This window comes from Pipistrellus kuhlii, unplaced genomic scaffold (assembly GCF_014108245.1).
Source record: "Pipistrellus kuhlii isolate mPipKuh1 unplaced genomic scaffold, mPipKuh1.p scaffold_m20_p_15, whole genome shotgun sequence".
In the NCBI taxonomy this organism is placed as follows: Eukaryota; Metazoa; Chordata; class Mammalia; order Chiroptera; family Vespertilionidae; genus Pipistrellus; species Pipistrellus kuhlii.
In genome coordinates this window covers 34,234,324-34,258,688 of record NW_023425460.1, presented here as the reverse complement: position 1 = coordinate 34,258,688, position 24,365 = coordinate 34,234,324, and the positions used below count along the sequence as shown (strand labels likewise).

The window sequence follows — 24,365 nt, the reverse complement described above, 5'->3', positions numbered from 1 at the left end:
TTCTTTCTGCTTCATTAAAAATTGATTAAATGTGACTCATTAAACAAGTCCAAATGGAACAAGAAACACCTTTCCGGTGTCTTAGTCATTGCTTTCTCCTAAATCTGACTCTGTTCTTAATTTTAATAAGAATTTTGTTGCTTTCTGGCTAATTTGAAACATAAAAGACAATTCCCTAGTACCAGCATATGGTAGAAACTTAACATATGAATGTTAAATGAACATAAGGTTTCTTTCACCACATGTACCATGTCTTATTGGAAATAATTTTGCCAAGTACAATAAACTATGAAACTTGAGTAACTAGAATATAATATGTATTGAATATAACCAGTACATATAGTATATACTAGAATATTAGTTATTACAGGAATCCAACAGGAGGAGAAAAACAGCTATGCTAATTCCAATGGTTGGTTGTATGTAGTAGTTATATGAATTGAATAATTGATCGGGTTATGGTTGCCAGCATCTAATACAGATTTTTATCTAAAATCATCTGTAAAGTATACCAACACCATAATGCTGTGGATTGAAAATATCTCCATTGTTCAGATGGTTTTAGTTCTTAGTTAAGTTATCATTTTCCCTCATCTAGTTCTGTTTTGATATTGCCTGTCTCCTTTCAGTTCAAGCTGAGGGCAAACTTAAATCTTAATAATACACAGACAGTGAGAAATGAGGGTTCAAAGGTTAAGTGGAATATAGGCTCTGCACTGTATAGAAAACATCTTCTAGTCCTCCTCCTGTGTCTTTCTTTACTCTCACACTAATACCATACTCACAATACTTCTGACACCAGACATGATGGGTTCCCACAATGTGACACCAAGTAATTCTTCATGACACTAGCTAGGTGTACTACATTTAACTTTTCAGACACTATCTACCTGGTAATAGTGTCAGATCCCTCTGGTTAAAAGCTCAGTCCCATGGTACTTTAGATGCCAATCACAAGTGGTAGGACCCCAGGTTACCCACAACTTCTGTCTTATTGGGCCATACATTGGAAGTTCCCATAACCCGCTCCCCCTTGGATTCAACTATTTGCTTAAACAGTTCACAGAACTCAGGGGAACGCTGACTTACATTTACCAGTTTATTAGAGGATAAAATAAAGGATACAGATGAAGAGGTACATAGGGTGAGATCTTGGAGGGTGCTGAGCACAGGAGCTTCAAGCCTCATGGAGTTGGGGTGTTTCACCCTCCCAGTCTATCAACATGTTCACCAACCTGGGAGCTCTCTGAACCCCACACTGTTGGCATTTTAATGGCGGCTTCATCATGTAAGCATGATCAATCTTTAGCTCCTTTTCCAGTCCATCTTCCCTCTCTGGAGCCATTTATTAGATGTAAGATCTTTGGCCCAGTTACTCAGTTTCTCTGAATTCCACTTTTCTCACCTATAAAATAAAGATAATACATACCTCTTAGGGTTGCTGTAGGGATTAAATAAGATAATATATGTAAAATGTCTGACACATAATAGACTTTAGAAAACATTAGTTCCAATCTCTCTTTTTTTTTGTTTTTAATATGTTTTTATTGATTTAAGAGAGGAAGGGAGAGAGGTAGAAACATCAATGATGAGAAAGAATCTTTGATTGGCTGCCTCCTGTATGCCCCCCACTGGGGATCAAGCCTGCAACCAGGGCATGTGCCCTGATGGGAAATGGAATTATGACTTCATGGTTCATAGGTTGATGCTCAACCACTGAGCCACATTCATCAGGCTCTCTTCTTTCTTAACCATCCAAAAATTGATACAGTGCCTATATAGAGTTGTTCCAAAATGCCAATTTAAGAATATTTGCCAGTTTGGCTCAGTGGATAGAGCGTTGGTCTGCGGACTGAAAGGTCCCGGGTTCGATTCCGGTCAAGGGCATGTACCTCCGCTGTGGAGGGTGTGCAAAAGGTGGCTGGTCAATGTTTCTCTCTCATCGATGTTTCTAACTCTCTGTCCTTCTCAATTTCTCTCTCATCGATGTTTCTAACTCTCTGTCCTTCTCAATTTCTCTCTGTGTAAAATCAATAAAATATATTTTAAAAAAATGTTTTTTAAGAATATTTGCCAAATATTCTTATACTAAATACCAAAACCACCTTCCTACCATGGTTTTTGAGACTATGTGTGATCTAGCTCCTGCCTCTCTCCAGCTTCTCTTCCAAATGTATTGTCATCACTGTTCCTAAACTGACCAGGCTTCTTCCACTTCAGAATCTTCTCAAACACTATTTTCCCTATTTAAGTTCTAGAATCCCTCCTTTCACCTGTGTAATCTCTATTCAACCTTCATCTATCTGTTTACTAGTCATGTCACTTTCTTAGCAGGGCTTTTTCTTACATCCCTCCTCAAGATTATGTCTCCTCTTTTGCTCTCTCATAGTATTCATAATTCTTTCTTCATAGTAACTATCATATTTTGAATGTATATTGGTACATAATATGTGTTGTGTACATAATTTGTTGTAAATTATGTCCCCCCAGATTCAAATATTAAAGGCCAACCGTCAGTACCTTAGAATGTGATAGTGTTTAGGGACATGGCCCTTAAAAAAGTAATTAGGTTAAAATGAGGCTGTTAAGATGGGTCTTAACCAATTTGACTGGTGTCCTTATAAGAAGAGGAGATTAGGATATATAAAGAGAAACACCAGTGAATATATAAAGACACACACACACACACACACACACACACACACACACACACACACACACGGTCGTGTGAGGACCCAGCAAGAAGATAGCGATTGGCAAGCCAAGGAGAGAGGCCTCAGGAGAAACCAAACCCGCTGACATTTTAATCTTGGACTTCCCACCTCCAGAACTAAGAGAAAAAATTATTCCTGTTGTTTAATCCACCAGAATTTATGTTATGGCAGTCTTATAGAGTATCCCATTGTTTAAGGCCTATCTTACTCCACTAGGCCGTGAACTCCCTAATGACAGGACATGTCTATGCTTCACCACTGAACTCTCAGCATATAGTTCAATATCTGGTTCCAAGCATGAGCGAACATATTTTTGTTCAATTTATGAATTAATAAATAAGTGAATGAATGATGCAGGGTTGTGTCAATTTCATGCTGTCTGTCTTCCAGATTTTCCAGTGCTCTTCTCCTCTGAAACTGACAGCAGACATGTTGAGTAAGTATTTATTTGGGGAAGGCAGGAACATCCCAAAAAGCAAGAACCCAATAGTGTCACATTCTGGGACATTGGAATATTGGGAGCATTGGAGAGAGAACCCCACAAGTAGTGCTAAAACCAGTCAATGCATGAATGCACATAGCAGGGTGCAGACATACATTGGTGTTCTGCTAAAGGAATTCCATGGCTCTCCTCCAGGATCTTAGAATGATGCCTCAGAATTGGGAATCCAAAACTGACATTGGATTCCAAGAAGATGCTACGGCTCCAAAGAAGCCTGAGTGAGTTCTAAGTTCAGACTTCCCATGTTACTACACCAAGAGTCTCATCTAGTCTTTAGGGGTCCTGGAAAGCCAGAAGCTCTTCAGATAACCATAAAAATTATCCAGATTGGTGCAAACCGGCCCTCGAGGGAAGCCAAGGGTTCCACGGAATGAACCCAAAGTGGCAGGGCCCCTGGGAGTCCACCCAGGTGTATGGAGACTATGCAGTTGCTGATTTGAGGAACAAGAAGATCCTTAACCCTCCCCAACAGTATCCCTCTCCATTATTTAGGTGGCTACATGCCTAAATCCTGTGACTAACATGTCATTCTCTGGAGTCAGCATCACTACTTCAGGTTGCCTTATTTTAAAAATATGAATCCCCATTCCACCAATTGCTTCACATTTTCTGTCACTAATATCTTATTCTAACTTAGTTCACCTACTATTTCTTCCAGGTGGACTTGACCTGGCTTGGGTCAGAATGGGAGGAAAGAGGTCAAAGGTCTCGAACATCAATCCTGCCAACTTCACAGCTCTTCTGGGGCTTAGACAACTTGACCACAGGCCACTACATGCCCAGTTACACCACGGATCATGCATATTGGGATTTTGCATATGCCATGGCAGTGAGGAAGGGGAATACCAAGTTGTGGCAGTTCTCTGGCTTAAAAAGGTAAGAAGTAAAACAAGGGAATTTCCTTTACACTGACCTTAGTTCCATTTCCCCACATTGGGCCCAGAAATGGTTAATCCTCCTAAACAGGTAGGAGAAAATCTCTGCCGCCTATAAAGTTTGATTCCTGGAGGCAGATTTTTTTTTTTTTAAATCCCGCTAGTGTCAGATAATTGGGAGGGTGGAGTAACGCTGTAAACCACGACACACCTTTGTCAGGACTTGTCTGGGAGCAAAGGACTGAAAGAAACAAGGGGGGAGAAGAAGTGAACATTTCTGAAGGATCACTCAGCTTTAACACACCTTGGCTGGGCCTGGATAAAAAAAAGTGGGAACTGCAAACATCTAGAAGACAACATCAGGGGAAGAGAGAGGGGGGATTTATTCAAAGTTGTTCCCCATTCCTTCGAAATCTCAAACAAGGTAAGTAACAGGAAGACTTTGATTTTTTTCTCCCTTTGCCTGAGACTTTGATTTGAGACTTGCCATGTAGAACTTAAATGTTTGTGGGAGAAAATAAGATAAAGTTGTTGAATTTCAAGTGCTCTCATGGAAGTGATCAATTGATCATAAGTGATGACTTTGATTTATGCATAATGCTTAGGATATAAGTCTTTTAAAGGATCAACAAGAAAGATTCATCAGTGGTAAACAGAAGAAAAAGGCTAATTGAGACACACTGGGCTCTATTGCAAGAACTTTTTGTGTTATTTTCAGTGTTATAAAATGGCTTGTGTTAAGTTGTTTTATTTAGAATATTAGAGTTTATGATTTCTTGTCTCTCAACCTCTCTCTCGTTCTCCCTCATTCTCCCCACTCCCTCTCCATCTCTCCCGTGACAGTAGAGGTGAAGTGGGGTAAGGGGAGCCTTCAGGAAGCAGTCCCTGAGCACTAAGAGCTGATGTGCTGCCCAGGCCTCTGTGCTGCCAGGTTCTGGTTAAGCTGAAGGCACTGGCGAACATTGTTGTTTATCACATTCTAAAATTACTACTTGCCTAATCTAAAGCAACGTGAAATATCTGCAATGATATAATTAATCCAGGAATTTCCTAGTGTCAAATGTAGAACAAAAAGCAAACAAACAAAAAATTGTGTGTGTTCATACTTTAACTGGCCAATTTGGGCCGCCAAAATCATTTTGGGGGCGAGAATTACCGGCTGAGGAGTCCCACTGGACCACATCAACTACTAACTGACAAATTACTACTTCATTTTCTGAAGTATAAGCAAAGACTCTGGCACACCACTTCTTTTGAGAAGCGGTTCATCAGTAGCCTACTGGTTGGATTTGTTCTGTCCATAAAAATGTAGTGAAATTTCATAAAGAGTTTCATTTGAAAAGCAGAATAGTTCCTTCCCGCCTCTTAGAGCTAAGGCACAGAGCTAAGTCACAACTGAACTAACGCAGGCGGCCAGCCCCTTCAGAGGATCAGAGGGGCCTGCTCTACTCTCAGCCCCTTCAAAACACCCCAACAATCTGAGCAGAGTTTACATGGGGAAAGCTAACATGGACAGTTCTGATTTAAGCTTCGATAGAAACTCCTTATTTTAGTGAAACCAATCCCACCTAAGAACTGACCACATTCTTTAGTGATGCCTGACCCAAAGAAACCTGTGTTTGCCTGGTTTGGCTCATTGGTTGTTATTGGTTTAACCAAACATGGCTGTAAACGAGCACCATAATCACAAAGCTAGTGCCCAAGCTTCCCCACTCCCAAGCTCTGAGAATCCTAAGATGCCAAATATTGCAAGTGGACCAACCCATTGCTAGCCTAGAGACAAAAGCTTGGAGGCAATCAACCCCAGGGCGCTGGTTTTCTTTGCTGTCAAACTGCTTGGCCCTCTGTGTCTACCGATCAATAGCTAGAGGGTGGTTTTCTTACACTTTGGCCATTTTTCCTTTTGGTTTTAAAAATAAATTTTGTTGTTGTTTTATATTAAAGTGGTACAGAGATTGGAGTAATAGCTATAAAGAGAAAACAAGCTTGTGATACCTTAGCAGAGTATAGGGACATTTATTATTAAAATAGAAAATAGAGAGAAAAACATTTCGCTTCTCTATTCCTTTCTTTGTATCAAAGACCAAGGTGTTTAATGAGCCATTAGAATAAGATGAGGTCTATGCCGTGGTTTTCTATTACTGTCCTTGCTTGTGGTTGTGTGTTACACCTCATCATCATTGGACTAGTTTTAGGTGGATGTGACATCATTTAAATGAAGTGAAAAGAAAAAACTCAAAGAAGTAGAAAAATGATTTTGTAATTGCATTTTTTTTTTTTTCATCAGAAAATGGCCTGGGATCAGTCCAACAGAGCATTAACTATGAAAAAAAACACAAAGCAGCCCCCTTAGAACTATAGATGGAAATTAGCACACTTTAGAAATTAAGAACTTGAGTGACTGCTCATCCCTTAGTCCTGGTGAAGCGGCCCAAACATCCAAGAAGTTAGAAATTATTCTACTCTACTGTGCTTCCATTAAGTAGTGTTTTTGGAGGAGAGCACGTTGCTCAGAAAGACAGGATTGGGCTTGTGCCTGGGCATGTAATTTCCTTTCCCTACTGTTAGTTATGCTTTTTAAATCCATCGGCACTTAAAATGTTTAAAAAGGAAGTCTTGTGGAAATACTTAGATCTCACAGGATGATCCCAGTCTAGGTTGGTGCCTCAACCCCTCATTTTCCATTTGATAACCCACTTACAGCAAGTTTCCTGTCACATTTAGTTTAAAGGAATCCATCTCCCAACACATTCCTGCCACTTAGAGACTACCAGTCTGGGAAAATTTTGGCAAAGTCAACAAGTTCCATCTTGTACATTTCAGGCCCAAGAAATCATTCTGTTTGGCCATGGGACGCCCATTGGAAGGGCTTCAGGCTGAGAGAGAGGCAAGGGCCCATCCTGCACCCACCCAGGCCACATTCTATCCCAGCTCTAGGCAAGGAATGAAGCACCATGGAAAAAGTCCCAGGTGGATCTGAGAATCCACAGAAGGGCTCTTTGTAGGTAGTATGTGCCCTCCCACCCCAGACTCTGAAGAAGGGCATCTGATTTCTTAGCATGGTGTCTCTGGAAGTTGGGAAACTGTTGACTTTCTGTTGCAGATCGCAGGGCTCCCTAATTAGGATTTAAGAAAAAGACGGAGGGGCGGGGAAAGTCTGTTATTTTTCTGGGTATAGAAACAACAAGAAAACACTTGCCTGTTTTGCTACTTAGACACTTCAACTCTTACCAAAAGGTCATCAGCCTGCCCTGGCCAGTTTGGCTCAGTGGATAGAATCCCCTGAGCCACCGGCCTCAGATTCGAGTCAAGGGCATGTACCTTGGTTGTGGGCACATCCTCAGTAGGGCGTGTGCAGGAGGCAACTGGTCGATGTTTCTAACTCTCTATCCCTCTCCCTTCCTCTCTGAAAATAAATAAATACATAAATAAAATATATTTTTTAAAGTTTTTTTTTTTAAGGGCATCAGCCTGCCTTGATGGCCACAAGTGGAATAAACCCATCCCATGCCAAAGTTATAGTTGCTGGCAGCAACTTTCATTAAAGGATCAAAACAAGCAATCATTTGTGGGAAGTAAAAGTTTCCATGGAGTGTAATAAACAGTTCCTTTCAGGATAATGTTTCCTATGGATTCAGGTGCCATCCTAGGCGCACCCATCGGCAGCCAGATGCATTTGAATGTTTAATCTTCAAAATGGTTCATAGCTAATGCCCCCCCCCCTTTTTTTTTAAGTGGAGAGGGGCTTCAGAGGAACCAAAGCAATTAATGCTTAAACAAAGGATTTCAAAGAGGATTTCCAGTTATATGTAGGTTTGCATGACAAAATCATGCAGGTTGTTGCTGGAATGCAGAGTCACAGGCCAGGTCTGGCCTCTCAGAGAGGCTGAATTCCCTTGTTAAATTGTGTATGGGCTCCTCCTCTAGGCTTTGGGGCACATACCTACAGAGAGGCCTTCTGTGGCTTCTCAGATCCACCCAGGAGTTTTTCCATGATGCTTCATTCCTTGCCTACAGCTGCATTTAAAAAACTTCGATGAGCAAGAAGTTGGCACATTCAACCCAGCCCTGAAGCTAGCTGTGACGATCTTGGTTAACTCTACCAGGTGGTTGCATGCAGTCTTGCTTTTCAAGGTGGGAAGTCACTCAGGGTTAGTGATGACTTTCATGGGTCCTAGACACTTTGCCTTTGGGACCCCTTCCTCCATTAAAAAAGTAAAACATCATTAAAAAAAATGTATTTATTTTATAACTGCATTGGAATAAGGTAATCCAGGTTGGAGTGTGTCCATTTTTTTCCTTCTGGTTTTAAAAAGAAGTTAAAATAGTTTTTTGGGCATGTAAAAGTATGATGGTATTAGGCACTAACATCACCAGGAAGGAAAAAAGCTTGAAAGCAGAGATCTTCAAGTAAGGGGTGTCCTGGGCAGAAGTGGGTTGCCTCAGAATTCTAGAATCCAATTTGAACTTTATCCAAAAAATAACCTGGGAGGAAGGACAGGTTGGGAGTGTAGGGGAAGAAGACCAAAGGGAAAGCCAGATTTCAAGTTTCTCCAGAGCCTGAAACTGGGATCTACAGCCACACGAGCTCAGTTGGGCTATATAATCATGCATGTTTAGGCCTGAGCCCCACCCCAGCCCACCCCTTGTTGTCAGCCCTACCTTATCCCATCCACACTCTAGGACACAATGGACAAGATCTCAATGATTTTCCTTTCCAGAAGCAGAGTAATTATGAAGGGGGAGCATAGCTAGCATGTATGAATATTTTATATTCTTATATCTTTCAATAGATTTTACACATTTTCTTCATATTATTTTTCTAGTTATGTCTGTAAAAAAAAAAGCACAGTAGGGCTAATTTGTTATAAAGAGAAAGTTCCAAATTGTTAACAGTGTAGTTCCATACAAGTATGACCATTATCATGATTATTATCCTGATTTCAATCCATCAAACATCATTCTCATACCTGAACTCTAAATAATAAGGCATAAATGTCTTATATTCACAGAACTCCATATAGAAGATTGAACATTATATGATACATCAAAATGAGTTAGCTGAAAGTACTAAGTGCTTTGACAGATAGATATCCGTCAGAGGTCCGGGCAGCACATCATCTATGTATTAATGCCCAGCAGGGGGCAGGCAGCCTGCTCATTTAGATTCTGAAAAATAAGATCTCAGTACAAGGAATAGAATCAAAATTGAAACTATTACATAATTGCTATTATAAATGATACAAGAATGACAAGGGATGCCTCATAAAAAATGTGCACGTGAAAGAATTATGCTTTGAATTCCAGGAATGGAGTTTTAAGTTCTCAGCTTGAATAGTAGGGACCTATGATTAGAAAAAGTGATAGTAAGCCTGACTGGCATGGCTCCATGGTTGAGCATTGACCTATGAACCAGGAGATCACGGTTCAATATCCAGTCAGGACACATGCCTGGGTCTCGGGGGTCGATCCTCAGTAGGGGATGTGCAGGAGGCAGCTGGTCAATTATTTTCTCTCATCATTGATGTTTCTATCTCTCTCGTCCTAACTCTTTGAAATCAATAAAAATATACTTGGTTTCTGGCTTTTTCCACAGGTGGCTATGGTATGGATGTGACTAAGAAAAGCAAACGAGATGGCACCGAAGTCACTGAAAGAAGTAAGAGCATGATATATATGCCATTACCAAAGTGATTAAAATATGGAAAGAGTAAATAATTCATCCCTAGTTCCACCATTAACTACTATATCATTTTTTTCTTTTTTGTTTTGTTTTTGTATTTAGGGTGTGGGCTTTTTTTGTTTGTTTTTGTTTTGGAGTGGGTTTTTTTTTGCTTTTTAAAGAAACTATCATTTTAAAGGTGTTTCTAAAATATACATATATTCCTTCCCATGAAATTACTTTAGTTTATTTTTATTTTAACATACTTGTAATAAAAAATGTGTTCTGCTTTTTCTTCAAAGATGAAAACTGCCATTTTGATGAATAATTTTTATAATCAGCATTTTTAATGGTTGCATAACATTCTGTTGAATAAATTTGCTATCTGTGGAACTGAATTTAATGCACTAAGCCTACGACAGATGAGACCTTGCTAGACTACAGGGATTTCAGTGCCTTACATAAGAGCTGACCTTTTCCTTGTCTTTTCCTAGTTATCACTGAAACAGTGACTACAAGACTCACATCCTTACCACCAAGTAAGTGACTGTCTCCAGAGCTTCTCCTCAGTGAGCCATGTGTGAAGGGCTCTGCGTCTGACCTTTCCCAGCGGCCCTCACACTCCAGTAGAGCAAATCCAAAATATCTGAAATCTCTTTTTCCTTTATAGTTATATTGACATCAATTCGTATCCATAAAATTCACCAGTTTGGGGTGTATAATTCAATGGTCGTTAGTATATTTAGAGTTGTGCAGCTATTTCAACAATCAAATTTTAAAACATTTCCATCCTGCCCAAAGGAAACCTCATGGCAATTTGTAGCCTCTCCCCATCCTCTGTCCAGTTCCTGAAAACCACAAACCTGCTTTCAGTCTCTATAGAATTGCCTGATCTGGAAACTGAAATGTTGACAATACTATTATTATCCCACCTGAACATGGGGTGGGAGCAGGGAACCACCAGGGAGGTTTCTGTTTGAGTCTACATTTTCCTCTGGAGGTCATTATGTGTAGTGGATGCTGAAATGGAGGTCTGAGCCCTCAAGTTAGTCCTGCCCCTCCCAGGAAGCCTGGCACCCAGAGGCAGAGGAGGGGTGTGGAAATCCACCCATCAACATGGGAGTTTGGAATATGATGGGCTGCCGGATGGGAAACTAGCAACACAGAGCTGTTACCACTCCCTCCAACAACTCTAGGGGCTGCATGCCTGCGGCACTGAACAGGTCTTTGAAAAAAGCAAGCCCAGCCCACATCTTGGCCTCCAGGAGCTTTTTCATCATTCGCTACCTTTTCTAATATTTAAATTTTCCTAATAAACGACTTGCTATGCTCCACCCAGAAGACGTTCCTTTGAAATCGGATGGAATATTTGCTTTTAACATTTGTATCAGGAACAAATGGAATGAGAGCCCGGCAGCTTGCACTCTAGATGGGAAAGGGAGCCCAAACCAAGAGGGTCATGGCTGAGAAGCTAGGGGAGGCTTCCAAGGGGCAAAGGATGAGGGACCCTCTGGGGTGACTTCACCCATAAATGACCGCCTGCTCCTTGTTCCTGCAGAAGGGGGCACCACCAATGGCTATGCTAAAACGGGCTCCCTCGGTGGAGGGAGCCGGCTGGAGAAACAGAGCCTGACCCATGGCAGCAGCGGCTACATAAACTCAAGTAAGTGCCTGCTGGTGGGGGTGAGGGTGGGGGAAGAGCTGACTGGGAGAGACTGAGTCCTGCAAGGAGGGGAGCCAAACTGCCATCCATCCAAATGACCCAGAGAGCATGTAAATGACACCGAACCCAGAAAAAGTGAGACTTTCACATCATCTGCATTTGATGCCAACCTAAAATGGGGTCCACCTTCATTACTTCCCTAATATAAAGAACAATGATTAATTAAGGAGGCTTCATGGGGAGGTGGCTCCTTCCCCCCAATCTCTCTTTAAGCCATCTCCTTTAGAGAAGGGTGTGCGCAGCTGAAGGTTCACAATTTGAATTAACAACAACCACTAAAGAAACTGAAGGACTGGGTCACTGTGCGCAGGGAATCTGGTCCCACACCCTGCGAGTTTCCACTGGGCAAGCACCCACCATCGGCCCATTGTTCCTCGTGAACCGCTCTTTCATGGTAGCTTTCAAACTAAGCAAAACAGAACAAGGCAAAGGGGAAAGCAAGCACACACATAGCCCACCAATTCATTTTTAAAATCTTGGAGTGGCACTAAAAAAGAAGGCCCAAGCCTGGCCGGTGTTGCTCAGTAGTTGGGCGTCGACCTATGAACCAGGAGGTCGAAGTTTGATTCCCAGTCAGGGGGCATGATTGGGGTGCTCAATCACCAGTAGCTGGTCTGCAGGGGCAGCTGAACAATGATTCTCTCTCATCATTGATGTTTCTATCTCCCTCTCCCTTCCTCTCTGAAATCAATAAAAAAATGTATTATTTTTTTAAAAGACCCAAGTCAGGCAAATGGTCAGGCTGGCCAAGATAAGCGCCTGCCCTCATCTGTTGAGGAACCTTCCACATGGGATTATGTTCTAGTCTAGTCTCTCCAGCCGTGAGCTCAGAATAGTGCCAGGTCTTCAAGAACAATGCTGCCGAAGCCCCTCCATTTCCATACACTGCAGCTATGTGCGTCAAGGACCCCCAGCTTGGGGAGGAAGGGCAGGAACAAGGACGCTGCCCCCATTTCTGAGGGAATGTGGGGTGGAGCCTTTCAGTGCTATTGTCCTCTGGCTGCTCCGTGGAGCCTCTTTCATTAAGAGCAGCCTGGTAGCAGCCTGCTGTGTGTAGTTAAGATAACCGGCTGCCAATCTGCTGAGGTGCCACGAGGACTGACACTCTTTCTGGTTTGCAGGTGGAAGCACCCGGGGCAATGCCTCCACCTCCAGTTATAGGAGGGCTCATTCACCTGCCTCCACTCTGCCCAACTCACCAGGCTCAACCTTTGAAAGGAAAACTCACATCACCCGCCATGGAACATACGAAGGTATGAGAGAGAGAACCACTCTCCTCCCAGTAACCTCACTCATCCTTCGAAGAACTGGCACCTGTATTCACCTGGACTTGCCCTGCCTCCTCACCTTTCTCTCCACCCTTCCTTCATTTCTTTAAGGACTGATGTTACCCCTTCGTTCATTCATTCATTTAGTCACTTTCTCGTGTAGTATTTTATCACATATCTACCATGTGTTTGACACCATGCAGAATGCTTTGAGGGGCACTTAAATGAATCAGACGCTTAAATGGATCTTGTCTTCAAGGAATCTGTAGTCTAATAGACAAGACGACAGGTAAAAACCGTAATACAAAGTACAAGGCAGTTATCATTTCAAGCTGAGTCTCCAGGAAAGTGTCTGTAGGGAAGGGGCCTGTGAGCTGGGCCTTCGTGATGTGTAAGAGTTTGATGCCCGGAGGTGGAGAGATGGGTGCTCCAGGCTGAGGGAGCAGCAGCACAGTAAGGCCAGGCAGTAGAGTCAGGCCCGTGGTGCTTAGGTAAGAGGGAGGGCTTGAGGGACTCAGTGTCAGTGCCAGGCTAAGATGTTTGGACTTTATTCTGTACATAGTGAGAAGCCACAGAGACTTTTGAGCAAAAGAGTCGAACATATTTGAGGTCCAGGACTAGTGTTTTGAAAGCCACATGCAGGAAAAATAGGAAGGAAATATGTTGAACATGGTAATGTGCCAGGGGTCTTCAAACTACGGCCCGCGGGCCACATGCGGCCCGCAGAGGAGTCTGATCCGGCCCGCCAGGTTTTTTGGGCAGTGAGCGCAGCCGAGGTGTTACAGTAGGAATTAGTAGTTCATATAGTCCGGCCCTCCAGCTCTCTGAGGGACCGTGATCTGGCCCCCACTTTAAAAAGTTTGAGGATGCCTAACTTATTAAATAAGTTAGACTGTGCTCAATAGTCCAGGGAAGGGAAAGCCTGGCTGGAACGAGGGCGGTGGCAGGGGAGAGGAGAGGAGGAGCTGGAGGGGAGACGCATTGCAGAAGGGAAATTGACCAGTTTGACATTTGATTAAATATTGGGAAAGGGGGAGTGTCAAAAGGTCAGAAATTACAGAAGTAAAACCAATGAATCGCTAAAATACTAGTTAGTAAAAGTGTATTGTGTGCACACCAAAAAAACAGTTTGCATGTTGAGAGCACTCAAACCAAACATGGAATGAGGCTCCAGCTTGTATTGTTACAAAGCAGCTTATGCAGTTTATATTTCGTGGTGACTGATTATACTGTTAGAATTCCCTTAAGTGATAGGGAATTGGTCAAAAGCTACCTGATTTTAACCTTGGGAAACAGTTTTCGTTTTGCTTGTGATTTTCAGAGGCAAGAGCAAGAGGCGACTTAGTTCATCTTTCAAAGCTAAACTACACTTTGCTTGAATGATTCATCTAGTTTTGTCTGTTGAGGAGATTTTTAAGGCTGGTCTCCCTTTGTTTTTTTATTTTAAGAAAAAGAAGTTAATGATTCTGCTGAAATTGGATGCACATGTGATTGGGTTCATGCTGTTGCCAACAATTACAGCAGGGAGCTCACGCAGATGAGTTCAGTTATTCGGTCTTTAAATAGAGCTACGGCAGGGCTTTCAGGTGTGGGTACCCAGCCAGTAGAGGGATTCATAGAACTTCTGCTCATGGGAGAAGTCAGAACCAGACATGCCATTTGGAGCCATTCACCAAAAGATGTTAGTAGAAGGTGGAAAACTGAAGGAGCTGGCTGAGGAGGAGAGTATGAAAAATAGAAGAGAGCAAAGAAAGGTAAGCTCTGGGAAAGAAAAAGAGCCGGGGATACAGAGGAAGAAGACACTTTGAGGGAAGCAGGAGACCAGGTACAGGCGGCATCACTGAAGTCAATACAAGAAAGTGCTCAGGGTCGAGAAGGAGACAGCAGAAGGCGGTTACTGGAGTCCGGTGATCTGCAGAAGCAGGTTTAGTGGAAAACAGACAGGCCAAGCAGAAAATGGGTCTAATAGTGACTGGAAAAGCAGGATTAGGGTTGGGTACCCCCAGTAACTGACTTAAGACCCAGAACTGGCCCTAGCCGGTTTGGCTCAGTGGATAGAGCATCGGCCTGCGAACTGAAAGGTCCCAGGTTCTATTCTGGTCCTGGGCACATGCCTGGGTTGTGGGCCTGATCCCTAGTAGGGGGCTTGCAGGAGGCAGCCGATCAATGATTCTCTCTCATCATTGATGTTCCTATCTCTCTCTTGCCCTTCTCTCTGAAATATATATATATATATATATATATATATATATATATATATATGTGTGTGTGTGTGTGTGTGTGTGTGTGTGTGTGTGTGTATATATATATATATATATATATATATATAAATTTTTTTTTTTTTAAGACCCAGAACTGCCAGGAGTCTTGGGGAGCCCCGAATCCAGGCTCAGGATAGTGTCACCACAGTGCTTTCTGGTGTTGGGCCTATGCAGGGGCTAGTACCTTCATTTTTACAGGGTCCACACTCGGGGTGACCTTCGCAAGGTCAGAGACACTCTAGATAACAGCATATCTACCTGACCAGGGCCAGGCCACCTTCACCAGCACTGTAATGGGGCAAACAGTTGAGAAAGTGAAAACAAAAAAAGGCTCCTACCTTCCTTTGTTCAATCCTTGCCCCACTGAGGTAGCCCAGGGGCCAGATTGAAGGGCCACAGCCATGTCTGATAGGCAAAGCGGATGTAAGTCAGGAATTCGCTCAAGAGCACCTGTTGTCCTGAACAGGCAGGGCGCAAGGTTCATAAAGGGGCACCCAGCAGCACCTTCTCAGAAGCTGTTTGGGTTCACGTGGTCATTGGCACAGGCAGACCTCAGAGAGATTGCGAGTTTGGTTTCAGACTAGGCCGCCTCAATAAAACAATTATTGCAATGAAGCAAGTCATAATCCTTTTGCTGGTGGAGAGTCTTGCCTCCAATTTGTAGAAAACGCCAACACCTGTGAAGCACAGTAAAGCAAGGTGTGTCTGTACTGAGTGGTTTGTCCTCTCTCCAGGAAGCTCCAGTGGCAACTCTTCTCCGGAGTACCCTCGGAAGGAATTCGGTATGTCCCTTCCTTATTTCCTGAAGAAATGGTCAACTGAGGCACTGGAAAGGGGCAGGGGGGCGGGGGAGTGGGGGGTATAGGGGGAAAGAACATCCTGAGTTAAATGGATTCTCCTAAAAGAGTTTAACCTCTGTTGGCCTGTGTTTTTTTGTTTTTTTCTTGATTTTCATACTAAAACATTTTGAGGGGTTTGCAGCCTTTGCTCATGATGCTACCTAAATAGCAAGCTATTCATACAAAGCTCAGGCGTAGACAGATAAGCACTAAGGCCAAGCAACAATTGTAGGATTTATTTCCTTCCACAGAGACCTCCCAGCAAAGAGGAGTGGGGGTCAGGACACACACATGCCAAACATCCCAGCACTTCCGCCATAGCAGGCCTGAGAGGCATGTGGTAGGACCAGTGAACCCCAAGTATCTTCTGGCCTTAAGTCTTCCATCCATGTTCTCAGTTCTCACTGTGCTTATGGATTGATATGGTCATTGATTATATAGTGGTTATAATTTTATTTGTTTGCTTTCAATGAGAAAACCAAAGCAATCTCTAACAAAACAAACAAAATAAAGAAAAGATCTGGCAGCCTTTTGATACATTTGATCAGTGTATAGTGAGCTAGTCCAAATGGATCATGGCCCTAAATGGATTACCTCAGCTAACTTAACACTCTAATGGATTACCTCAGCTAACTTAACAGCTAACTAGAAACTCTTAAGTGTGAGCTAACTTAACATTCATTTAGCTACCTTAACACATTAAAGGCACTGGGGCCTTGCAAAACTCTCTCTGCCTTTTGGCTACATGGTCATCATTTATTAAACACCCACTATCCATAAGGATACCTACCTGGAAAACACATACTGTGAAAACCAGCTCCTCCCAGACTCAAATAGGTCTTACCCCCACATCAAAAATAGTTAGCATACCATCTCTTATCTAAGATAACTTTTTGTTTGTTTGTTTCTCAGCATCTTCTGCAACCAGAGGACGCAGCCAAACACGAGGTGAGCTCTGTCTCTGGGTTCAATTCAATTCCATAAACAAGTATTCTCTGTGCATTTAACGTGTCCAGCCTTGAGCCAGGAAATGGGAGGAGTGCAGAAGAATAAATGAGGCCTGGTTCTACCTACAAGGGGCCTACAGCATCCGGGGAATCTTTTGCTGGCTCGACCAGGATGGGAAGGGTAGATTTGACGATAATCTAACAGTACATGGAGATAGGAATGAAAATGTATGGCAACCACCTGGGCAGTAGCTGGTTCTGCTGTGGATTGTCTGAAGATGATGGCCCTACATCTTCATTTCTAGCCTCCTGGTTGACTTTAACAAGAGGTGCCGTGAATGCCTTTATGCATCAAAACTGAGCAAAAGCCCTTCTTTTCCCAATTACCCCCGGGGACAAAAGACTCTGTGACAGTGGTGCACTCCCCACATCTGCCCATAGATAAGGCTGTAAGCGGGAAACATGGTCCCCGGCAAGCTGCCCTTATTGAACCTTGTGGGGAGCAGGTGTCAGAGCTACGCAGAAGGCATAGTTCTTCGGAGGCTTTGGGAGTTCTCAATGACCAGCCTAGACTTGAAAAGTTAGGAACACACCAACCAACCACAACTTGAGGCTGATAGTGGAAAGATGCCAGTCTTCCACCTGAAACTAATGATGTTAAACTACCCACTTTCTGCCCTCTTCATTTCTGAAGAGACCAAATGGCTAAGTAAACATCATAGGTTTTAGAATCCTCTTTGTACTGCCTGAGAGACCCTAGACTAGAGGAAGGGAGCAGCGTGGTTCTGGCAACTGGGAAACGGGTGACTGGAAAGGGGTGGGTCATTGATGACTGTGATGGAGCCGCCTCTTCAGCCTGGGGTTTCATCAGAACATCTCCAGGCGGCTGGAGGTGTGCGGTGGGCAAGCTGGGGTGTTGGGAAAGGACATTTCTTCTTGAGCAGCACTCATCCTGGGTATACCTGGGTGTCCTGATCCCAGGACACAGATATCAAAGCAGCCCAAAGATGTATCCGCTGCTCAGAGCTCAGTGTCAGACACTGTGACCAAGTTCCTTCACTCACAGCCGTCTCCTTCCCTTTCCTCCTACAGAGAGTGAAATCCGAGTGCGACTGCAGAGTGCGTCCCCATCTACCCGATGTAAGTGGGCACTGTCTTGCTGAAAAGAAAGGGCCCAGGAATCCAGGGCTGTGTGTGTGGTCACTCAATCATTAAATGTCTCTGAGAGAGAGATCCTGTGCTAGGTGCAGGGGCAAGGGGAGAAGGAGCTGAGTAAGTCACAGTCCCTGCTGTTCGTTTTTCAAAGACTAATGGGGAGACAGTCAGCAACCAACCAGGACAGCTCAGGAAGTGGAGGGAGCAGGGGACCTGGGAAGCCTTCCTGGTTAGTGTCACTTGAAGAGAGACTGAAGGTTGGATCACAGTTAGGCTCCATGGCATGAGCTGGCACAGACATGTAAGGACCATATGATGAGACTTTGGAAAAAGCTTCAGTGAGGCTGAAGGAAAGGCAGCAGGAGGGGCCCTCATGGGATAGTTAGAGAAGGTCTGGAATAGAGTGTGAGAGTTTGAACTTGATCCCAAATGTTAGGAATTCCCCATCTCTGTCTGCTGATTGTGTTAGACTTCTTTTGTTCTTGTTAGAGGTTATTTGACATTTTGAAATGAGCCCAACTATTAGGACCGGAGCCGAGTAGAGTAGGAGGAGAAAGAGCTGAGTGGGTGGCTCAGGAGTCAGAGATGGGTACTTGCCCAAAGAGCTCAAGGCCTGGGGTCCAGGAATCTGCCTCTAGGCCTGATGCTATCACACCTGAGCCCTTCTAGGCATAGGTGTGCTGGGGATGTCAGGGGAGGGGGTCCTGGGTGGTCCTCCAGCAGGTGTTGTCTGCAAATCTGTCTCCTTTTATACATTGCCCTTGCACCATGCCTCCCCCTTCTCCCTCCTCTTCTGTTTGCCATGTGGGAAGCACTGGGAGCCTGATACCCTAGATTTCCTTGCTACAAATAATACTAACCAGATGGGCTTGAAATCAACTCACACAAAAACAGCATAATGCTTAAGAGTTATGGGCCACAAATCCCTTTGACACTGCAGAGCATACAAGGTCAGGGACCCGACACCTGAGGTGTCCTGAGCAGGGGTTGAAATCACGACGGAACCATTTGTTTCAAGGGGTCTGGTTCTCTAACTGCCCTGAGTATAAATTTCCCTTGACCCAGGATGACATTGTCTTTTAGCTACAGAGTCATCCCTGTGGTGTCTGATGAGGCATAATTAGGAAATATCTACCGACGACTTTGACCTCCTTGTAGAGGTACTATATTTATGAGGCCATTAATATTGCAAAGTGCCAGGTTAATAAGTGCTATAAATTGACAAAAAGCAAAAATTACAAGGCTAACCAAAAATGTCCCATCATGCAAAGTAGCTGCCATCCTCCCTGGTGTTCAGAGCGCCATAAATGTAACTCTCACTGCAGCCGGACTTGGGAAATAATCCTGGGCCTAATGGAGAATGTGGGGGTTTTTCTGCAGGGACGGAATTGGATGAAGTTAAACGTTTGGTCAAGGGAAGCCGATCAGCAAGCGCGAGCCCCACCCGGAATTCCTCCAACACACTCCCCATCCCCAAGAAAGGCACTGTGGAGACCAAAACCGTGAGCTCCCAGTCAGGTGAGCCCTACAGCCCGGGGCTGCATGGAGGGAAGGGAACAAGGTGGTATATGAGTCCTGGCCCAGGAATTCAGTCATACTCTGGCAGGCCCTCCAGACTACAGCAAAGCACTGCCCTTTATGCAGCATGAATGTGGGCTGGTCACCCATTCCAGGGGCCTGCTGAGTCAGGCTCTCCATCCTACAGATTTTCTCCAGGAGGTTCTTGACATCTCCTGGGAATGTGTTGGCCAGGTTCCCCAAATGAAGAATATTGTCGTGTTTTCTTTTATTGATGCGTTCATTCAGTGGATGTTTATTATTTGCCTCCTCCATGCCAAGCACCAGGCACTGAGGAAAGGCAATGAACAAGACAGACACAGCCATTGCTTTCGTGGAGGTGAGGGCCTCTGGGAGGAGTCAGATAACGAAGAGATGGTAGTCAGATGGGATGAGGATTGCTCAGCACTCATATGTCACATGCCTACCACATATAAGGTGGGTGCTGTGGGAGGCAGAAAGAGAAATGAGGAGATCCTTGGAGGGAGATGAGGAAAGAACCCAGTTTTGCCAGGATATGAATGGAGATTTCCTGTCATTTGCTACTGGGGGAGAAACCTTGAGATTGTGATCTTCCTTTTATTTTTTAATAAAACCGAAACCTCAGAGCACATTATGACCTGTCGGGCTAGCTCCCTCTCATAGAAGGAATAGAGAAATAGGCTTCAGATTTGAAGAAGCACCAAAACCCCTTCTTGGGGGCAAAGTGCCATTGGGTCTCCTTGGCAAGGAGAGTTTAACCAGAAAAGGCTGTCATCCGTGCGGGTGGCCTCGGAAGTGCGGGCTCCCTGCCTGTGCCTGCTGTGTGCCTGGAATTCTGTGGGCATTCGCTATGGGGCCTCACTAGCTGCTCACCTAATATAGTTAAAGGTGGAGACAGGAACAAATAGAGAATGAGAACATTGGTGGGGACTGCTCAGAGGAGGTGGGGGGATGCTTAGAAAGAGAAATGGGCAACCCCAAAGCAAAATTTACCTACTTCAAATTTCATCAAGAGCCAGCAAGATTATCTAACCTAAGGGATAAGGTTGCACCAACTCCAAGGCTTCAGACAGAACTGGGATGACCAATGGCCCTAGTTTGCCCTGGACCTAGAGGTTGCTGGGATGTGGGACCTTCAGGGCTAAACCAGGAAAGTCCCAGCAAACGGAGCCAACTGGATCACCCCAGCACAAAGTTCTAGGTTGTCTCTCATTGGGGTGTCTGTCTGCTGTCTGTTTCCAGTGTCCGGCACCTATGACGCAACCATTCTGGATGCTAACCTTCCCTCCCACATGTGGTCCTCCACCTTGCCGGCGGGGTCCTCCATGGGGACCTATCACAACAACATGACCACCCACAGCTCATCCCTCCTCAACACCAATGCCTACTCTTCAGGATCAGGTATGTGATGCGCAGTGCACTGCCCTCCCACCCTTGAGCCCTCCTCACCTTACCTGGAGCTGAGAGACCCTGCTGGTGTCCACCATCCCCAAGACTTGCTAGCGGGCTTTCTGTGGGCAAACATCCCAAGGTTTTTCCACTGGAATTTCATTTCCTTTCAGTCTCCGAGGTGTTTGTTGGGGGGGGGGGGGGGTTCTCTATAAAAAGAACTATATTTCACAGTGCGTCAGAAAAAAAATGCAGTGGGAAAAAACACGAAAGCAGATGCAGGGAACCTGGCTTCACTTCATGTGCATTAACTGTGTGACCTTGAGCTAGTTATTTACCGTCTCTGGGTTTCAAGTTCCTTTCTTTTCTTTTCTTTTTAATCTTTTTATTTATTTTAAGAGAGAGAGGAAGGGAGGGGGATAGAGAAATAGAAATGTGGATGAGAGAAACATCATTCATCAGCTGCCTCCTGCAGGCCCCCTATTGGGGATCGAGCCCAAAACCAGGCATGTGCCCTGACCAGGGAATCAAACCGGTGACCTCTTGGTTCCTGGGTCAACCCTCAACCACTGAGCAAAACTGGCCAGGCCAAGTTCCTTTTCTGTAAAATGGCCACTAACATGTGAGCATTGTCCAGACCCAATGTCCACCTGAGGCCCGACCAACCTCTGACCACCCCTTGGCTATATTCTAAGGTGCAAACCAGACACGAATGTGTGGTTCTGTGCTGCAAGGCAAGTGCCTACGATTTCCTGAAAAACAAGTTTAACAAAATATAAAAATGCAACCTGTTCATTCTGGAGCTTTTGGGGCAGCCCCTGTTCTGCGCTAGACGTCCCTCTCACCAGCCCTCCCTGTCCCCTGCAGTCTTTGGAGTTCCAAACAACATGGCATCCTGCTCCCCTACTCTGCACCCTGGAATCAGCACCTGCTCCTCAGGTGAGTGCTCGCCAGCTTCCACCGCCTTTCCCAGGTGGTTTTGCTTTAATTATATACATGCTCCTTCCTAGTGAGGAAAATCTATGGTTTCTAGAGAAGATGTCCTCTTTGCCCAGGAGCATGAGGACATTCCTGCGTATACACCAACACAGAGGCAGTGGCCCGGGGGCTGCCCAAGGTCAGAGACGGCTCAATCCCCAAGGGAGAGGTCTAAGGGCAGAGGGGCCAGAGATTTCATTTACATGTCTCCTCTGAGAGGTGGAGAAATGGGAGGAAAGAAGCTAAGTGAGGCCTGGCTTAGGACATTTTAGATAAAACAAACAAAAAAGAAAATCACAACATTGTACAGTTAGAAAGCTCTTACTTTAGGTCTTTTTATAAATATGGCAGGTCATTGGGAGTTCAAATTTATTCACTCTGTTTCCACATACATTGCAACAGCCTGAATGTAGGTTCCCAGCCACCTCTTTTTTTAAAAGGAATATGCCTTCTCCTCGTGGCACCATGACTAATTAACATAATGATGTGGGCCTACTCATTTACTTGACGGCATATCTCTGATTTCAACACCTCCACTTGACTAGCATCCCACCAAACCCAGAGATACCTGGTTCCGGCTTCATTTCTTCTGCCTTTGCTATTCTGTTTAGCCAAGTCCTGACTGAAGACATTAAATCCACAACCTTGTACCCCAAACACTACACAGGATGGGACAAGAGAAAGTGTTAACTAGGGAGGAGTGAGCTTCGGCTTTGAAATCAGACCAGGGGTGAGGGGAGCTTGATGTGTATGAGGCAGAAGGAAGATCTCTGCCAAGTCTATGCCTTCGGCCCCTTGTGTCTGTATCCTATGCCCACAGTTCCCACACTGTGCACCAAGGCACCCAAGGGTGCTGTAGGGAACAGGGAACCCAGAGGTGTTTTTTTATTCCAAGGGTATTTTTGAGTACAGTGAAATGTCAGACCCTGTGTGAAACTACCACTGTAAGCTGTGTAGACCTGAGTATTCAATAAATGGAACTATTTGTAACATTTAGCCCAAGATGGGGAGGTGGGGCATAAAAATATTGCTGTGTCACTTAGAATGTGAGCACTGAGAAAGTTTGGGAATCCCTGTCATATGCAGAGGCATTTATGTATCATGAAAGTGGTGTTGGGGTGCCGGGGGTGGTGCTGCCTTAAGCTTGAGGACTCTCCTCACTGCATCCCCGCTCACCTGTCTTCAATTCCTTTCAGTGTTTGGCATGCAGAACAACCTGGCCCCCAGCTCCTCCGCCCTGTCCCACGGCATGGCCACCACCTCCACAGGTCAGTAGCTGAGGCTTGGAGCTTCGGGCCTCGGAAGTAATGCTATAACTCACAATATCCCTTTCAACAACTGCATCGGAGGGACTGAGATGTCCCTAAAAATCAGTCCACCTTTCCCACCAAAGAAACAGCCCCCGCTCCCAACCTAGAGATGCCAACCTCGATCATTTGCTGGATCAGACATGTGAAAACCCGGGGGAGTATTCCTGTGGGGTGTCACCTGTGTGGCCCTGAGATTCATTGCTGTCCCTGACAAATCATCTGGCTGATTTTGTGGTTTGCTCCTTGTGCACACCTGAGGGAGGGTGGACAGAAGAGGCATGAGCCTCAGCTCTGGCCCTCAATTTGCTTACTGTTTAGTTGGAGTAAAAAGTGTAATAAACATGAAACTATTGGGGGATTCTATAAGATAACAAATCAAATGGTGCAGAGCAGGTCTTAGGGTTGTAGGAATTCAGGAAAGGTGATGTGGGAGGATCTGGGAGGACTTCGTGGAGGAGGTGACCTTTAGAACTGTTCTAGAAGGATGAGAATTATACCAAAGAAAATTCCATCTAAGCTCTCATTGCTGCCCCTGTGGCTAGAGAACTGATTGCATTATTCCTTATTCTTCGTGTTCATTATTCATTCATTATTATTATTCATTATTATTATCTTCCTCTCATGTGGGAGGCTGCCTGTCTGCCAGGGCTGGCCAGGCTGCTGCTGAGTTGTGTGGAGCTGCCCTCCCACTCTGGTCCCACTCACTCAGTGGTTCTCTCTTGCAGCATATGGGATGAAGAAAAACATACCCCAGAGCCCTGCCGTGGTGAGCACTGGCGTGTCCACCTCTGCCGGTGAGTGCTGCCCCCAGCTGCCAGGGGCAGGCTGCAGTACTGGGAGAATTGCTCCTTGGTGACACTTAGTGTATGGGAGGAGCGGACATAACCCATTGGTGGTCTAAGGTCCCAAATGGGGCTCTCGGTTACTTCCAGAAATGAGCAGAGATCAGCAGCTCCCTGACCCCACCTTGACCTTTCTGTCCAAGGGAGGCAGGACGCTTCACCCTCCACCCCTGCCTAGGGTCGGACACTTACACCCCAGTTCCCACCTTCGACTGGAAGCCCCTGGCCTGCTCCTGTTACATGTCACCCATGGCAAGAACCAAGGAGCAGGTCAAAGCTGCCACCGCCTCCCTACTTTCTGCAGACTCGTTATCAACTTGGGCTCACCCCACAGGGTCAGCCTTCTCCGCCATTGCTCTGA

At 44.8% G+C, this 24,365-nt stretch overlaps 1 protein-coding gene and 1 long non-coding RNA gene across 3 annotated transcripts in view; one reads left to right on the top strand and one right to left on the bottom strand.

Moving 5' to 3' along the window:
- Positions 1–1,085: 1,085 nt before the first annotated feature.
- LOC118719455 lies at positions 1,086–4,241 on the bottom strand. The gene is made up of 2 exons (XR_004988147.1): positions 4,130–4,241; positions 1,086–1,405 (listed from the first exon to the last, which is right to left on the bottom strand). It is a non-coding gene; the product is annotated as an uncharacterized LOC118719455 (long non-coding RNA).
- Positions 4,242–4,373: 132 nt separating this feature from the next.
- Positions 4,374–24,365, top strand: part of COL17A1 (collagen type XVII alpha 1 chain) — a 54,923-nt gene continuing 34,931 nt past the window's right edge. For both annotated transcript variants that reach the window (XM_036438936.2, XM_036438935.2), the window contains exons 1-13: positions 4,374–4,515; positions 9,688–9,750; positions 10,248–10,292; positions 11,312–11,416; positions 12,598–12,729; positions 15,740–15,787; positions 16,757–16,792; positions 17,884–17,931; positions 19,327–19,464; positions 20,728–20,886; positions 21,742–21,813; positions 23,049–23,120; positions 23,888–23,956. In XM_036438936.2, the coding sequence (XP_036294829.1) occupies positions 9,699–9,750; positions 10,248–10,292; positions 11,312–11,416; positions 12,598–12,729; positions 15,740–15,787; positions 16,757–16,792; positions 17,884–17,931; positions 19,327–19,464; positions 20,728–20,886; positions 21,742–21,813; positions 23,049–23,120; positions 23,888–23,956 (976 nt within the window). In that variant the 5' untranslated portion in view covers positions 4,374–4,515; positions 9,688–9,698. The remainder of the gene's footprint in view (positions 4,516–9,687; positions 9,751–10,247; positions 10,293–11,311; positions 11,417–12,597; positions 12,730–15,739; positions 15,788–16,756; positions 16,793–17,883; positions 17,932–19,326; positions 19,465–20,727; positions 20,887–21,741; positions 21,814–23,048; positions 23,121–23,887; positions 23,957–24,365) is intronic.